This window comes from Pseudorca crassidens, chromosome 2, assembly GCF_039906515.1.
Source record: "Pseudorca crassidens isolate mPseCra1 chromosome 2, mPseCra1.hap1, whole genome shotgun sequence".
Classification (NCBI taxonomy): domain Eukaryota; kingdom Metazoa; phylum Chordata; class Mammalia; order Artiodactyla; family Delphinidae; genus Pseudorca; species Pseudorca crassidens.
In genome coordinates, this window is record NC_090297.1 from 50,609,713 (window position 1) to 50,628,443 (window position 18,731).

At 41.6% G+C, this 18,731-nt stretch overlaps 1 protein-coding gene across 5 annotated transcripts in view; it reads right to left on the reverse strand.

Moving 5' to 3' along the window:
* Window positions 1–18,449, reverse strand: part of CYP2J2 (cytochrome P450 family 2 subfamily J member 2) — a 31,584-nt gene extending 13,135 nt beyond the window's left edge. For 2 of the 5 annotated variants that reach the window (XM_067726347.1, XM_067726346.1), the window contains exons 1-5: window positions 18,159–18,449; window positions 7,654–7,816; window positions 4,497–4,646; window positions 3,737–3,897; window positions 965–1,141 (exon numbers count right to left, since the gene is read on the reverse strand). In XM_067726347.1, the coding sequence (XP_067582448.1) occupies window positions 965–1,141; window positions 3,737–3,897; window positions 4,497–4,646; window positions 7,654–7,816; window positions 18,159–18,368 (861 nt within the window). In that variant the 5' untranslated portion in view covers window positions 18,369–18,449. The remainder of the gene's footprint in view (window positions 1–964; window positions 1,142–3,736; window positions 3,898–4,496; window positions 4,647–7,653; window positions 7,817–18,158) is intronic. The other 3 variants (XM_067726345.1, XM_067726343.1, XM_067726344.1) reach the window with 2 other exon arrangements.
* Between the last annotated feature and the right edge of the window lie 282 nt (window positions 18,450–18,731).

Genomic DNA, 18,731 nt, shown 5'->3' on the forward strand with positions numbered 1-18,731 from the left:
ATCTCCCTCAGATATATGCCGAGGACAGAGACTAGATCATGAGAAGGCAGTATTTGGGCTTTCCAAAGCCCTTAGGCCCAATACTGTTAAACCTCTATCTTTATTTCTAATTGTCTCATCAATTAACTCATAAATCAATTCTGAGTTAATGTTATTCCTACACTCTATGAAGTATTGCCTCTATTTTCCTCCCCTGTGGTAGGCTGAATAATGACCCACAAAGAGGTCCATGTCTTAATCTCTAGAACCCGTGAATGTTACATGGCAGAAGGGACTTTGTAGATATAGTGAATTAACGATACTGATATGGGAAGATTATCCTGGATTATCCCAGTGGGCCCAATATAATCACAAGAGTCTTTATAAGAGGGAGGCAAGAAAGTCATAAAGAGAAGATGTGAGGATGGTGGCAGAAAAGATGCTACACTGATGGCTTTGAAGTCGGAGGAAGGGGCCCTGCGGCAGGGAGTACAGGCAGCCTCTAGATACTGGAAAAGTCAATCAGTGGATTCTGTCCTAAAGCCTCAAGTAGGAGCCAGTCCCTCCCGCAACTTGACTTCAGCCCAGTGAAACTGGTTTCAGCCTTCTGACCTCTAGAACTGTAAGGGAACAAATGTGTGTTTGTTTGGTTTTTTTTTTTGGTTTTTTTTTTTGTGATACACGGGCCTCTCACTGCTGTGGCCTCTCCTGTTGTGGAGCACAGGCTCCGGATGCGCAGGCCCAGCAGCCATGGCTCACGGGCCCAGCCACTCCGCAGCATGTGGGATCTTCCCGGATCAGGGCACGAACCCGTGTCCCCTGCATCGGCAGGCGGACTCTCAACCACTGAGCCACCAGGGAAGCCCCATGTGTGTTGTTTTAAGCCCCATGTTTGTGGTGATTTGGTACAGCAGCAATAAGAAACCAGAATCCCCTCATTTGCTCTTTAAGAGTAAAACTCAGGTAACAGCTCTGGTTTCCTCACCTTTTCTATTTCCTTGAGGTAAGCATCAATGAAGTCTCTTGCTTCTGCAGGATTCCAACCTCTCTTGTGGTTTTCAATCACACGGGCAACAAACATTTTCAGTTTCTCCCAGTTCCTGAAGAGCATTTGGTGGGGTCCAGGAAGGAAATTCATTATCCTTGGAAAGACATTGTAGAGCTGATGGAGAAAACAAAACAGTCATGGAGACAAGGGAGTGCCAGTTTTCTACTTTTGAAGACAATGAAACCACATTCTCTTTCCATCTCTTTTATTTACTTAAATTTAACGCTTGGAGTCACCCCTGACTCTTCTCTCTCTCAACCCTCTTCTTTCCCCTCGGGCAAAGAATTTCAGCTCTCCATCCAAAATATAACCAGTCTCGGACCACTTCTCACCACTCCATGTGCTTTGTCTTCCTTGTACAAACCACCAACATTACTTACCTGGATGCTGTAAAGCCTCCAACAGGTTTCCTGATTCTATCCTTAACCCCATTCCCAGTCCATTTTCCACTGAGCTGCCAGAGGGACCATTTAGCTGTTTAATTGATTATTTCACTTTTTGGCTCTTCCAATGACTTTCCATGACATTTAGACAAAATTCTACACCATTCTCCTAGCCTGGAGCTCTACGTGAGCTGGCCCCTCACCCTCTTGCCACCTCCTCTGCTATCACTCCCTGCCATCTTACTCTCTTTTACTCTTTCAAGTCCAGCCCCATTGGCCTCTGTGAAAACATAAAAAATATTCTTGTTTAGGACACTGCATTTGCTGTTCCTTCCATCTAGAATGGTTTTCCTCTGAAATCTGTATAACCCCAGTTCCTTTAATTCATTAATGTGCTGCTCAAATGTCACCTACTTGGACCTGTCTTACCTGATAATCTTACAGTTAGTAGCACTTCTGGTACTCTCTTTCCATTCCTTTATTTTGTTTTATTTTTTTCTGTGACAATTATCATTAGTATGTGTATGTATATATATTTGGGTGTGTGTGTGTGTGTGTGTGTGTGTGTGCAAAATGTCTATCTATGTATGTATCTATGTATGTATCTATGTATAATCTATGTATTTATCTATATATCTACATACCTATGTATGTATGTATGTTAAATATGTACATGTATTTATTTGTCTGCCCCCACTATGATGTAATCTCCATGTGGCTAAGATATTTTTTACTGAAATAAAGTGGTCTTTGAATATATTTTCTCTAATAATACATAGTAGAAAATAGATAGCATAAGGTAATAGAAAGTTGCCTAGATTTTAAGTGAAACAGGCATGGGTTTGACAATTAGCTCTGTTTCTTTCTAGCTGTAATACTTCGGTAATAATAGTAATAATAATAATAATAGTAGTAATGATGTGATTTGTGGCTACTGTAGCTGCCAGTGGGGCCTGATGGTTATTTTCATGACTAAATGACATGAGATCTATACTGCACTTGACACAGAGCCAGTAGACTACTATGGGATGTGCTTACATATTCCCATATCTGCTTGCACACATCAGGATGATCCATTTCATCTTTAAAGGACTGATGTAAAAACTTATTTGAGATAAAGTATGAAGAGTTGTCCATCAAAGTGCCTGGTCTACTTTGGGTCTCTAAGAAATGCTTCTTACCCCTGCCCTACTGCCCCATCCTACCCTCCCAGGATTTCTGTTTCCTGGGAACAGTCAGCCGGGTACCCACTGAACTCCCATGACTTCCTAGGTTCTGTCTTAACAGGAGGGAAGAAACTGGAATAACTGGATGGGCAGCTACCACGGTTAGAAGTGAGAACAAGGAACATTATTCAAAAATAACACTGACAATAGATCATAATAGCTCACATTCATTATGCCCCTTTAATGTGCCAGGAATCACGCTAACTACTTTATCAGGATTGGTGTGATGGATCCACAAGTCTCCAGCTAAGGATACTTGTTAAGAATAAATAAAACCCTTGGGGCTGATTTTCCCCTAGAAGTGTCTTCCAAATCCAGAAATGTGGCTGAGAGGCCAAGAAGCTGAGTAGAGGTTTTGACAGACTCACAGCACTGGCAGGACAAAAGTGGAGAGCAGGGCCCACCAAGGAAGGGGTGAGTTTGACCCCTCTAAATCTATACCCTACAAAGTTAAAAGACTGATAATATCAAGTGTGGATGGACATGTAAGTAGTGCAACCACCTGGGAAAACTTTAAGTAGTTTTTACAGGTGTAAATGCAAGAGAAATGAGTGGATGTGTCCACATGAAGGATTGACAAGAATGTTCATTCCAGATCCCCAAACTGGAAGTCCCCCAAGTGTTTATTAATAGGGAACAGAATAACAAATGGGCATATTCATAAAATAGAAAAGTAAGCAGATATTTTTTTAAAAGTGCAACTAACATATGAATCTGAAAACAATGTGCCAAGGGAGAGTCAGGCAAAGAACAGTACTTCTGAGGGAGGATGGACACGGAGGGCTAGGGAGGGACATGGAGAGGAGAGACACAAAGGTGATGGCAATATTGTGCTTTGTAAAGAAAAGAACATAGGTCCGTAGGCGCACTTCATGTAGTTTTTTACCTTACACAAATGTTAGAAACGTTCTTTGTCTATAGTCAATATTTAACAATATGATGTAAAATACTAAATTCAACAGATTGACTACAAACATGTTTGTGTTAAAGTAAATTTTAAAAGGTTATATGTTAGCTTAAAAAAAAAAAAGGAAGAGCTCATCTGTGTCCGACATCAGCCCAATATCCTTATCCAAGATAGGAAGTGAGGACTGCCTCACCTGGCACCACATTGATGTCTCGAGATATGTGACCTCATCCAGCAGCCTCAGCAGCTCCTGGAACTGAGTGTCCTCGTAGTCAAAGCGCTCCCCAAATGTGATGGAGCAAATAATATTGGAAACTGCATTGTTGATTTTGAAGTGAGGGTCGAAAGGCTGTCCTAGAGGCAGAAGAAGCGAGGGATCCTTCAGATTGGTTTCCTTCTCTTTCCCTGAGAGTCTACTCTACATGACATATGACATACTGACTACAGAACCACCTCTGAGACTGTGGCCCCAGCAACCTACACAGGGTCTAACATACAGCAAGCATTCAGTCAATGCCTGGGAAGTCAAACTGATGACCAGGATTTAAAACCAATAATAAGGGCTTCCCTGGTGGTGCAGTGGTTGAGAGTCTGCCTGCTGATGCGGGGGACGCGGGTTTGTGCCCCGGTCCAGGAAGATCCCACATGCCGCGGAGCGGCTGGGCCTGTGAGCCGTGGCCGCTGAGCCTGCGCGTCCGGAGCCTGTGCTCCACAATGGGAGAGGCCACAACAGTGAGAGGCCCGCGTACCACAAAAAAAAACAAAAACAAAAAACAATAATAAGTTTAATACCCATCTTATTCTTAATTCTTGAGCTCCATGAGGGCAGGTCATGGTTAGCTGTTCACTGTTATCCCCTCAGTGCCCTACATAGTGCTGGGTGCAGGACAGGCACGTAGACTCTTATTAATCATGAGCCACAGTTCCCTGCACCTGTCCTATGATACACTCACCATCCTCCTCTCCTATTGCCTGGATGAGGAAGTGGGTCTCTTCCTGAATGCGCTCCTCTAAGCTCTTCCTTCCTAAACCAAAGCTCTTCAGTGTTGTCAGGGCAAACCTTCTTTGTTCCTTCCACACCTGGCCTATGGACATGATCAAGCCTGGGAAAAAGAAAGCCAACATTATGAAAAGAAAGCCAATAAGAGCCATGGGGGTAATGCATCAGATGGAAGGAAGGAGAAAGGCATTAAGGCACTTGAAAACTATTCAGAGAAATAATCCCAAAGCAATAGATATAGTGGCTAGCATTTACTGACTGCTTCTAATGCCGGACACTTAAACATTTTTAATGCATTGTGTAATTTAGCACTCACAGAACCTCTCTGAGGTAGGTCCTATCATAACTGCCAACCCTCCCAACAATTTTGTTGATAAGGAAACTGAGGCACAAGGGATAAAAGGAAACTCCGCAAGGTCTCAGAGTTAGTAAGCAGCTGAACAGGCATTCAAATTCAGTTCTGCCTAACTCCAAAGCCCATGTTGTGATTACTTGTCACATAAGTAACTGTAAGTATTTATGTTATGCAACATACTAAGAATGCACTTAGGGATTAGACAAAAATCCATACTCATAAGGAGGCAAGGCCTTTAGGAGACGTCCTGTCTAAGCTGGACCTTAAAAAATAAATGAATCAGGGGCTTCCCTAGTGGCGCAGTGGTTGAGAGTCCGCCTGCCGATGCAGGGGACGCGGGTTCGTGCCCCGGTCCGGGAAGATCCCACATGTCGCGGAGCGGCTAGGCCCGTGAGCCATGGCCGCTGAGCCTGCGCGTCCGGAGCCTGTGCTCTGCAACGGGAGAGGCTGCAACAGTGAGAGGCCTGCGTACCGCAAAAATAAATAAATAAATAAATGAATCATTCAAGAGCATGGAAGAGTGAAAAATCTATGCAGAAAGAACAACACAGGCAAAGGGAAGAAAAAAAAAAACACCTTGGCGCGTTCAATAGATGATCATTTATTTCACAATACATGTGAGGCCACACTTCTTTCATTTTTTCACTTCCAGAGCACTCTTCAACTCCTTCTAATATCTGCCTTTGGCCTCTACCACCTCAAGGACATGGCCTTCCCTGCTGTCCAGTTCAGGATCCTTTTCAACGTCATCTTGATGTGTCAGCAGCATGAGACACTTCTTTCTTCTCTCTTTTCCCAGGACGTGACACTCTCCAATTTTCCTCCTAATTCTCTGACTGCAGAGAACTTACCATATCTTTTGTTAATTCATCTTCTATTATATTTCAAAATGATCTAGTTCTCCATTCAAGTTCTGCAAGCCACTTCTCCCCTTATCTATGCTCCATTTTTGGGAAAATCTCATTAGCTCTTTCTGTCCCTCAGCTCCAGACATACATACAAGTGTCTGCTTGACTCTGCTGATTTAAAGGCATTTCAAACTCAGGATTTCTACAACTGAATTCATGATTGCTCCATATACAACTCCCCACCCAGGCCAGCCAACACCTTGCCCTCCTCCAAATATTCCTCCTTTCCTTTACCTACCCATTTGGGTATCTACCTCAATACCTCATTCTCTCTCTGTCTAGGTCATCATGTCTTATTGGATTTGCCACCTGAATATCTTAAATCCATATATCTTCACGGCCACTCTCCTGGTCTAACCTACTGTACTGTCATTTCTTGCCATCTCCCTAGTTCAAGCCACCACCTTCTCTAACCTAAAATGCTGCAACAGTCTCTTGCTCCCTTTATTCCATTCTTGACATTGCAGCCTAAAGAAGTCTTTAAAATGTACCATGTAAGTACGATGATTCCTTTCTCTACTGAAACCGTTCAAGAGCTTTCACTATTATTAGGAATAAAAAGCAACATCCTTAACAAGGAGATGCATGAACTACTCCTGGCCAAACTCAGCACCTTCATCTCCCTTTAATTATCTCTGTTTAATCCCTGTGCTTCCCACACTGGCCGCCTTTCAATTCCTCAGTTCACTGTCGTTCTTCCCACCTCAGAGACTTTTCATACTCTATTCCCTCTGACTGATTGCTTCTTCACACTTGTCATTTACTTACATTAGCTTTTCCTGAGTCTCTGAATTAGATTAGATACACCTAAGAAGTGCACCCTGCTCTTATCTTCATGCCAGTTAAGGCCTGAAATTATTAGAGTAATTGATATTGTTTTCATGAATGGAATGTAAGTTACAGAGAACAGGATTTTGTCATTCTCCTCACTGCTCTGGCACTGGTGCCTAGCACTGGGCTTCACATGGCTGATAATAAATAGAGTGAATGGATGTAGAGTTAATGGATGAAATATTTCAAAGAGGAATTGAGAAGCACCTGAAAAATATGGTGCTTTGGTAGAAGAATAAATCTGAGTTTTTCATTTAGATTTTTAAATGTGTTCGTTTATTTAATGATCATTTTAAGTGTTCATGCCAAAGTCTTCTAATATAGATGGAAGGGTTAAGATACCTTGTGGGGCACAGCCTTAATAATAGAGCATAAGGAACTAGAGGCAAGAAGGGATTACATCATCAGCAGGAGGAAGCAGATCCACGTCCATTTTCCTAGGGAAGAGACCTGAATGGGACAGCAGAAAGAGAGAGCGAGAACGCATTGCCTTTCTCAAAAAACACATCACATCACTGAGTGATGTGAATACTTACTAATTAGAGCTGCCAGAGTGAGTTCATGCAGGTGATGCAGCTTCTCTCAAATCCCTGACATTAGGGCTAACCCTGCCAGGTGTCTGTAACAGGGAAATGTGGCCACTCAGCTTCTTTTAAATACTATTTTTTTTTCTTTTTTTTTTTTTGCGGTACGCGGGCCTCTCACTGCCGTGGCCTCTCCCGCCGCGGAGCACAGGTTCCGGACGCGCAGGGCCAGCAGCCACGGCCCACGGGCCCAGACGCTCCGCAGCACGTGGGATCCTCCTGGACTGGGGCACGAACCCGCGTCCCCTGCATCGGCAGGCGGACTCTCAACCACTACGCCACCAGGGAAGCCCCACTCAGCTTCCTTTAGGGGCAGGAATTTTATGATGGGCCTGGTCCCTGGGAGTGTTGGAGAATTACAGTCACAAAGCTACCTTTCACAGACTACAAGAATATCAAACGCACACATCTTATATTAGTCAAGAAACTTACCATTTTTCTTAAAAACACGTTCTCGAATAGGGGTTATAGGGCGGTTCACAAACTTTTGCTCCTGGTGGACAAGGACTTCTTTGATTAAGGGCAATCCAGTTATAACAACTGAAGGCAAGTCACCGAATTCCAGGCTAAAAAGGTTCCCATATTTCTTCACAAACTGAAAGATAGTAAAATAGTCACAGAATATGCACATGTCTGTGTGTCCAGGACCAGAGGGTTTGTGTAGCTGTGGGAGCTTGGATGGGGGCAGGGAGTGTCTGTGTGCACACCTGTGTGTGCACTTAGGTCTGATGGTCTGATGGGGATGTTTCTACCTGTTTCCATTTCTCCTCCTCTCCACTAGACTTGGGCTGAATCCACTACAGGACATAGACATTCCTTATAAACATTCATTCATATGTTCAACTTCCTCGAATTGAGTGAGTATCCACCCTTAGTCCTGAGAATAAGGCCTAAAGATTTAACAAAATAAACAAGGTCTTTAGCTGCAAGCATCTTAAAATCTAGTGAAGGGAGAGAACTCATACATGTGACTCACCAGAGAAGGCTGAGATATGTTTAGTGAACATGGACTTCTTAGTAAATCATATCTGTTTAACCAGGAGAGAATGTCCCCTTCCTCAACATGTTCTAGGTGACAGAAAATTCATTATAGGGCTGGGACCGGGTATGGAGAAGAGCACACTAGTTCTGGAGCCATGTGCAAATCTTAACTCTATGGTTGACTAGCTGTGAGCTCCAGGGAAAGTCGCCTCACTTGTTTGGAGCCTCAGCTATAAAAGGAGAAAATTATTCTTCCCTCAAAGTGTTCTGTGAAGAAGAATGAGAGCAGTGATGTGAAAGGCACTTTGTTCCCTGGTACCTGGCAGACAGCCACTCGAGCCTCTGGGGAATGAATGGGCTCTGTGTGCAAAGGGATATGGAAGCACTTGCTCATGTGACAGACAGGACAAGAGCACAGGGATGATGTGCGAGAGACAGGAGCTGGTGGTCACAGACAATCACGTCTACTGGGTGCCATGATAAGCACCTTTCACATTTTATTTCATTAACCTCACAACTACCCTATGGTAGTAATGATTTTCCTTGTCTTTCAGTAAGAAAAATGAGTCCTAGCAGAAGTAACTTAGCCAAGGTGACAAAGCTATTGGGTGTTGGTGAAATTTGCCAAGCATTATGTAAGAGTTAAGAACAAAGCCATGAACCTGAGATGGTGCTTGGACTTTAGAGTTTAGTGGAAGTGACAGAATGAATGTGAGAATGAGGGTGAGGGAGCTGTGAGAAGAAGAGTGAGACAGAGAGAATGGAAGAGTGTGTGGGTGTGTCAGGAGTGTACACAAATGTTCAGGTATGTGCAAATACGGCTTGGACCGCAGTCAAGGGTCATAAATCAAAGTCTTCCCTGACATGCTTACTCAAGAGAGGAATCTAAGTAGACCTGCCCATTCCTGCAGACTGCAGGGCTGTGTCTTACTAAGGCTGTGGTATCAAACAGAAGTGCTCATTTCCTCCAGGTATCTGTGGCCCCACCTCCCCAGCTGCCATGCACTTATGCTCTCCCATGTCGCCTCAAGCTCCCTGGACTGTGTCACCCCTTCAGAGCAAATACTATTGATTTAGTCTCATTCCACCACCCTGCTCCCATATTAAAGACCAAGCCTGAACTCCATCCTTCCATTGTTTTGTTGGTCTACAGTCTTCCATCCATGTTTGTTCATCACTAGCATAGTAAGTCTGTCTTGTTAGAAAGAGCAGAGCCAAGATTCCATCTTCGTCTAGTCTGCCTCTAAAAGTGCACATCCTGTTCTAACAAATGGCAGGAATGGGTCTATATAAATCAAGACTTTTTATTTCCTCACGCTGAATGCCTGGACGAACTTCTTAGGTTTTACAGAAAGGATTTCTTGACTATTTCAGAATGTACAGTAAAAATATTTTTGGAATGGCTGAAAATCTCAGGTCAAGCTAAAGGACTCCTAACCGACAATGTATACGACCTGGAATCTCAGCTTGCTCTTGGAGGGGACTTGGCACTCCAGCAGTGTTTACTGAAATGAACTTCTACAGAGTTTCACCTCTTACCAACTCTCTGCCCACGTATATTTCTAGTCCGACAGAGCTACATCAAACATTTTTATGGCATGATCAACTGCGTAAACATGGATACATCAAAGGACCTCCTGCAGCCCTGGTATCAACGGTGGTGATGTCTACCAATTCTTAAGTAACCATGCCAGTCACTGTGCCAATGGCTTTACTTGGAGGTAAATGTAAGTCCCAGTGTCATCTGAGAAGACTTTGTAAGGTAGAGAATACATTTCGATGTACAAAAACAAACAAGTTCTTAAGAAAAAGACAGTGTAAGGGAAAAAAAAGAGGTTAAAAATAAGGTTGTTCAGCCTCCTACACTATTGGTGGGGATGTAAGAAGGTACAGCCACTATGGAAAACAGTATGGAGGTTCCTCAAAAAAACTAAAAATAGTGTTGCCATATGACCCAACAATCCCACTCCTGGGCATATACCTGGACGAAACTATAATTCAGAAAGATGCACGTACCCCTATGTTCATAGCAGCTCTATTCACAATTGCCAAGACATGGAAACAACCTAAATGTCCACCAACAGATGAATGGATAAAGAAGATATGGTGCATATGTACTATGGAGTATTAGCCATAAAAAGAATGAAATAATGCCATTTGTGGCAACATGGATGGAACTAGAGATTATCGTACTAAGTGAAGTAAGTCAGAAAGAGAATGACAAATACCATATGATATTACTTGTGGAATCTAAAATATGACACTATTGACACAACGAACTTATCTACGAAACAGAAACAGACTCACGGACATAGAGAACAGACATGTTGCTAAGGCAGGGTGTGGGAGAGGGATGGTATGGGAGTTTGGGGTTAGCAGATGCAAGCTATTATGAATAGGATGCATAGACAACAAGGTCCTACTGTATAGCACAGGGAACAATATTCAATATCCTGTGATAAACCATAATGGAAAATAATATAACAAAGAATCTGTATATATGTATAACTGAATCACTTTGCTGTACAGTAGAAATTAACATAGCATTGTAAATCAACTATGCTTCAATTAAAAAAAAGGTGGTTCAAGAGGCTAAAACAGGCTTAAAATCAGAAATGAAAATAGAAAGATCAAGAGAAAAGGAATAGCACAGTAGCTATAAAAGGCAAATAAAAGTAATAGGTTACAGGAAATTTCATATGAACGATAAGTATTCCAAATGTAAGATGAAGCACTTAAATAATAAAGTAGAGCAAAATAAATGTTTAGAATAAAAAAAATTAGAAGTGGTGAGTTAGTGAGACAAGAGACTGAACCATGAGATATAAAGTTGAGGAAGATTCTACTTAATTTAAGTTCTTAAACTCAAAAGCCAACAGAACAAAGACAGGAAAACATAAAAAGGAAAAAAGGAAGAGTGTATCAATTCTTATTCCCACTAGCAGTAGGTGAGAGGGTCTGTTCCTCTGAACACTCACCAGCACTGAGCTCTGTGCTCAAGGAGCTAAGATTCTCTCTCACTTGCTAAACTGTATTTTAAAATATGTCACTCAATGCATTTGTATTGCTTTTATAGTTACAAAGCGTTTCTATCCAATAAAGCACCAAAAAGAAACCTAAGGACATAGGGAATAAAGTTTCATAACACTTCTTACACTTTTTAAGTCATAAAATCCTTCAAAAATCTAGTATGTCATGGATCTGGTAAAGCAAAACCCTGTACACATGAATACATTTATGCATAGATGCAGTTCACCAGTCCCCTGGGGTCTCTGAACTCCTGCTAAGAATACTGCTCTCACTGGTAGTTCTTGGGGTTATGCTAGGTTTCTGGGAACAGCCTGTGGAAATCAAATTCAGTTGTCAGGCACCTTCTGACATTGCTATGTTATATGTGAGGGCAATACAGAGATCAATATGCTATGGTGTTTTCCTGAAGTGTCAAAGCCTCTCGGGGAAGGCTGACTACAGAAAAAAACTAACGCACAGTGGAAGATGATATATGTTATAATGCTGAAGCAAGGGGCATGACGCTATTGAAAGAAGAGAAGAATTCCACTCCAGGTACGGGAGAAAGCTTCTAAGAGGAGCTGATATTTGGGCCAGATTGTAAATGAAGGTGTGGGTACCTGCAAAAGGATATGTGTTGTGAAGGCAAAGATTTTAGGCTGTGGGAATAGCATACACCAATGCAAAGACAGGAAAATGTGGGCTTTCAGGAACAAGTGAGCTCTGTTTTCTGACGGCAGTACAGGTTCATTAGAGAGCACTAACCCTGTGGTTGGTCAAGGCTGGGTGCTGGAGGTACAGGTCCTTAATCTTAAGATGCCCCCAGTCTAATGGAGCATACAGATAAGTAACCAGTTCTTATTATTACCATTCTGTACAATAAATTATTAAATGGGGGAAAGCAGGAAGCACATAAGGACACCAAAGGCTAGGATAGGTTTCTGGGAAAAAAATACCTTCTCATTTGTGTACAGAGAGGGGAAACAAGCCTGGCAAGGTAACGTGAGCTAGACCAAGGATATACAAATGTCAAGTGAAATATTTTGGATCTTGTTTTGTTTGCAACTAGAAAACTGAATAGGAGAGGTAAGGGCAGTGAGTGCTTAAGAACTTGGATTTTTGAAGTCATACAAATCCATTTATATCCAGCTTCTGCTTTCACTTTCTATGTGATTTTTGGTCAAGTTATTTAACTTCTCTGTGTCCCAGTTTCCAAATCTATAAAATGGGGGATATTACTAATTCCCATCGTTGGGATGGTGGTGATAAGTAACCATAATACTAAAATAAATAATAAAATTATTTATTGTTATTGATATATTTGGGAGTATATTTTAGCAAAAGGACTCTGGTTAGATCTGGACAAAGGAATGGAGGGGAAGTGGCCAGAGAGTGGATTAATGCAGCGCATTAATGCAGCAATCAGGCCAGACAAGGTATGCAACCTCAACTGGCTTTTCCTTGAGTTTGTTACTATAAATTTTTGAAGAAAGGAGGAGGGTGGTAGATATAGAAAGAAGCATCAACTATGTGCTAGGCACCCTGGCAGTAAACTGATATTCATGAACTTGTTTGATTCTTATAATAACCCTACAATGTATTCTTTGTTTTCAGAAAAAGAAGCACAGAGATTAAGTGCCTAGCTGGTGGTCATAAATTTGGGCTCTTCCTAACTCTCTCTGTATGTCTCATCCTTAACTGAAAGCATGAAGATATTCTCTCTCTCTCCTTCTGAGTGATGAAGCTCCCTAAATATTAGCTGGCCACATGACTTTCCAATCAAAACCACATTTCTCAGCTTCTCCAGGTGTGGCCAATGGGACGTAAGTAGTGGTGATGTGTGCATCTTCTGGGTCATGTCCTTAAAGGAAAGTTGCTTCTCACCACCTGCTCCTTTCCCCTTTCCATGGACTGGAACTCATACATGAAGATGTTGTAGGACGAGAGCAACATGATAGAAGGAACTGGGGTTTCTGGATGACCTTGTGTTACAAAGCAGCCTTCCTACCCTGGTCTTCCTGCCTACATCTGAACTCACTTCTGAGACAGAAATAAATTTCACTCTTTTTTTACACCACTGTATTTTGGGGCCTTTTTATTACAAGCAGCTTAATGTATATCCTCATAATACATTTATCCACCTTATCTACCATTCTCCCACTTTAGTCCAATAAGATTTTCTCTTATTTAAATACATGCACATATAGCTGTGGTAGAGGAAGTTTAGAAAAAAAGGGGAAAAACAAGAATGGTTCATGGTTCCCATCATGCCATACAAATAGGCCAGTTTCTTCACGGCCCTCTCACTTTGTTTTAGCTCATGTCACTTCCTCCCATTTAAAAACCTCCTGTCCACTTTACTCCATATAACCATTTGCCTAACATTTCTTTCCAGTTCAGCCAAATTTATTTCAACATTCTACAGAGGTTATCCCCAGGGCTTCCCATTCACAGTGATCCCACCTCATGATATCTCATTTGGTTACCAAAAGTTTATACACACATTTCAGCATACACTGTCTTGTACTGTGCCTGTCATATAATAAGCATTTCATAAATGTCTATTGGATAAATGAACCCCTGGATAAGTCAATTATCCTCTAACTACATCTTGAAAAGTCAGGTAGCATAAGTCAGAGAATAGGTATATGAGTCAAATAGTCCTGCGTCCAAGTCCTTGTTTAATGTTATAGCTGATAGGTAATGATAGATAGGTAAGTAAAGATAGATAAATAGGCAATGATAGGTAGTTAATGATAGGTACTTAATGTTTCCAAATTGCTGGGATGTAAATTTAATTACAACTAAATCACACCATTTAACTCCATTTTTTTTACAGCCAAAAATATTTCATTGCAAACCTATATAAAATAAAATTTAACACTTCTGGTGAAAAATCTTTGGGCCAGAGATAAGACCCTAGCCTCAGTTTCATCCCTGGCCAGTTTTATGACATGAGGCAAATCATGTAACCTCTTTAGTCATATCTATCTTAATGGTAAAACAAGGGCACAGACAAAGTTTCTGATTCCAGACAAGAGTGAGTAAAAGCATCTCATTTTACTCCTCCTCATCATCATGATACTGACACATACAAAAAGTAACACCAATAAAACCCTGTTCTCTGTAGTCAAAGGACCAGATAAAGGGTGGTCCACCAGGACAGAACATTTCAACCTTTCTACCTTCCTTTTCTGGAGACAAATACCATAAGAGATGTGACCCTCCCACATCCTAATGAGGGGCTACAGCAGTGAAGAAGATGCATGGAAACTTGCCTTCATCCTACCTTTGCAATAAGGCGGTGCCCCTTCCCTGCTGATTCTATGAGCTGTGAAGAAGATGCACGGAAACTTGCCTTCATCCTACCTTTGCAATAAGGCGGTGCCCCTTCCCTGCTGATTCTATGAGCTGAATTGTGACTATCACCCCTGAACAGCAGTAAAGAGACTCCTTGAAGTAGTCAGTGGGCAAAATTCTGATTTCTACCACTCCACAGAAATAAGGAGGCACCTGTATCCCATGGAGATGATATGGTTAGATCACTGACTTCCCCCCACTCCCAGTAAGAAAGAGGCTACCCTACTCAGAGGGGCCCCAATCTTTTGTCCCCATCCTCATTCTCTCCAGCCTGCACTGATGAGAATGTGGGTTGGAGTCCTATGGGGGTGGACAACACATAAGTGGGGTAGACCAGTATAGTATTGCAAAGACTTTATCACCTAAATTGACATTTGAACCACAATCCACAAAAGTGAACATTCTGAATATCAACAGATTGACTATCTGCTAAAATAAAAGATTTACATAGAGTCCAGAGTCACATAACAAAATACACCAAATGTCCAGAATATAGTCCAAAATTACTCATGTTACCAAGAACCAAAGAAATCTCAAATTGAATGAGTTGAAACTAATACTGAGATGATAAAGATGTTGGAATTATAGGATAAAGATTTTAAAACAGCTATTGAAAATGTTTTGATAAACAATTATACTCTCAAAAAAAATTTTAAACAGAAAATCTTAACAAAGAACTAGAAAATATATATAAGAACCAAAGAGAAATTTTAGAACTGAAAAATACAATAATGTAAACAAAAAACTCAATAGAGCAACTCAGTAGCAGGGTGGTAATGACAGGATAATCAGTGAAATTGAAGACATCAATAGAAAGTATCCAATCTGAACAACACAGAGAAAATAGATTGAGAAAAGATAAAACAACTGAGCTTCAGGGACTGATATTACAATAACAAAAGATCTGTCAGTTGTGCAATCAGTGCCAAAGAGTACCAGAAGGAAAGGAAAAAAACATGGACTTGAAAAAATATTTGAAGAAATAATGGCTGAAAACTTCTCAAATTTGGTACTAGAAAAACCTACAGATTCAAGAAGTTGTGAGTGAACCCAATAAATCCAAAGAATTCAACACCAAGACATACAATCAAATCTCTGAAACCAATAAAAACAAAGAAAACTTCTTGAAAGCATGCAGAGGAAAACAACTCATTACTCATGGGGAACAACAATTCAAATTACAGCAGATTTCTCAACAGGAACTAGAAAGGCCAGAAAGAAGTAGCACAACATTTTCAAGGGTTTAATAAAAGAAACTGTCAACCTAGAATTCTATATCCAGTGATAATATACTTCAGAAAAGAAGGTGAAATAAAACATTCTTAGATGAAGGAAAGCTAAGAGAATTTTTTTGCCAGCAGACCAGTTCTAAAAGAATAGCTAAAGAAAGTTCTTCAGTTAGGAAAGAAAGAGCAACAGAAAGGGTAAATAAATGGGTAAATACTGTAGACTAATCTTCTCTTCTTGAATTTAACAAATCATGTTTGACAGTTAAAAGAAAAATTATAATACTGTCTGAGGTGGTTCTCAATGTCTGTAGAGGTAATATTTAAGACAAATTATATATTATAAAGTAGGGGAAGGTAAAAGGACTTAAAGAGTTTTAAGGTGTCTGTATTCCACCTAAAGTGGTAAACTGTTGATACTTATTGCAATAAGTTATGTACTCACAGCATGTAATCTTGACAGCAAGCACTTAAAAACAATACAAAGAGATATACTCAAAAACACTATAGATAAATTAAAATGGAATTCTCAAAAAATGTTCAAGTGACCCACAGGAAGACAGGAAAGGAGAAACAGAGGAGTAAAAAACAAAGTGAAAAATAGGAAACAAATAATAAATTAGCAGACTTTTGTTTTAACAAATCAATAATTACATTAAATATAAATGATCTAAATTCACCAATCAAATGTCTGATATTGGCAGAATGAAAAAAATTACCCACCTATATGTTATCTACAAGAAATTCATTTCAAATACAATGGTATAAGTAGAATAAAAGTAAAAGAATAAAGAAGCATATATTCTGCAAATACTAATCAGAAGAGAACTGGTGTGGCTATATTATATCAGATGAAGTAAAATTCAGGCAAAGAAAATTACCAGAGATAAAGAGGGACATTACATAATAAAGAGCAAATTCACCAAGATGACATGACAATTTTAATGTGTATACACCATCTAAAAGAGCTGCAAAATGAAAACTACCAGAACTGACTAGAGACATAGAAAAACAAGTAATTATAGTTGAAGACTTCGACAACCCTCTCCTAGTAACTGATAGAATCAGTAGACAAGAAGTCAACAAGGGTTCAGAAGAACTAAAGAACGCAGTCATTTAATTATATCTAATTGACATACAATATAGAACACTCCACCCAACAACGGCAGAATTCACATTTTTTTCAAGTATGCATGGTGCTGTATCTTTGGTCATAAAACCAACCATAACATATTTTTTAAAAATTGAAATTATGCAAAATATGACCTCTAACCATAATGTACTCCAACTGGAAATCACTAACAGAAAGAAAACAGGAAAATCTCCCAATATTGGAAATTAAACAACACATTCATTAAAGAAGGGTACAGGTTTAGGAGCCTAGTTTTAAAATTCTGTAGACTAATCCTGTACCAAATGTGTGTTTCTCCCAGAAAGTGATAAAAACCTTCTCCATCGGAATCTGAGTTTGTATTATAGGCTTGTGTTTAAAGTGCTCCAGGCATTTCTAGGGAAACGGGAACTATTATTTGTTGGGCACCTACAATAAGCTGTATTAATATTGACCATTCACTGTTTTATTTAATGTTCACACCCACCTATCACAGTGTTGTCTGTCAGCAAGGTACCTGTGCTGAGAGGCAGGGAAGCAGCTGAAAATGCTTGAGAAAGTGCTGGCTGTTGGAGGGAATTCTAAGGAATTCAGAGTGGCCACAGTTAGGCAGCCCTGATGGAAGATGATTATAAAGAAGTGGAAAGAGGTTACAGCAAGATTTCCAAGTGGCTCCCTAAGGAGTCTGAAAGCTGGGAAGCAGCAAGAAGCCTTGAGAAAGCCTAAGCAGAGGAGTGACATTTTAAAATGATTACTTTAGTGAGAGTGGATTGCAGGGCGAGGAGGCTGAATGTGAGGGGCTCAGTCCTTGTGGGGATGGGAGCAATTCATTTGAAAAGTGGTGAGGATTTAGGTAGAAGTATCACCATTTCACACATGGGAAACGGAGCCTCTGAGAGGAAAAGTACCGGATTTTTCCCCCCCAAGGAAAATAATATTAAAAATACAAAGTGATTATAGTATAAATACAATGTCCCAATAATATGTAACAAGACACACAATTAAATGACTTAAAGAACATATCGTGTCTGGCACACTTAAATAGTAAACAGTTAACAAAATTTCATCCCTAGAAGTGGAATCATGCTGGTTGCTGGTGAGGAGAGCGAGGCTCAAAGCTACCCGGGTGCCCGCTTTAGCCTCAGAGCCCACACACCCCCGCCCCAGCCTCCCGCCCTCGGTACCCGGAATGGCCCTTGTCCTGCAGATCAGGGTCAGGACGCGGCCCTGGCACCTTCGCCCACTCCTACCCTCTGAAGCGACAGGTGCCCCTTCTCAAAGTCCAGATGGAAGAAGTTGCCTACGAAGGGCAGGCGCGGGGGTCCCGGCGGGTAGTTCTTCGGGCGCCGCCTTTTGAGGAAATCAGCAAAGAAGAGAAAGGCGACGGCCCCCAACAGGACAGTGCGGGGACGGAGAACGGTCCAGAAAGCAGCCGCCAGGGAGCCCACCGCCGCGAGCATGGCGGCGACCTCGGCTCGCTCTTCCGCGGTCTGATCCAGCGAAGGTCCCGGCGGCTCTCAGCCTCTAAGCTGCCAGCACTGCCCTCCTTCCCCGCCTGCCCCCGGCCCCGCCCCACCCCGCCCCCCCCTCTCCAACCCTCACTCCGCCGCGCCCCTACCCTGGCCCGCTAGGCTCCCGCGAAGCCTGGTCTGCATGACCCGTCTGGGCTCTTCCTCAGGCCGCGCCTCCTGCCGCGCCCCCAACCCGCCTCCACCCGGTCCTCTACTCCCCTCTGCCTTCTCCCAGCCCGCCTGCCGCCCACCAGATGCCTGTGGCCGGATTCCTGGGAGAACAGCAAGGGTCTCGGAAAAGGCCTGGCTACA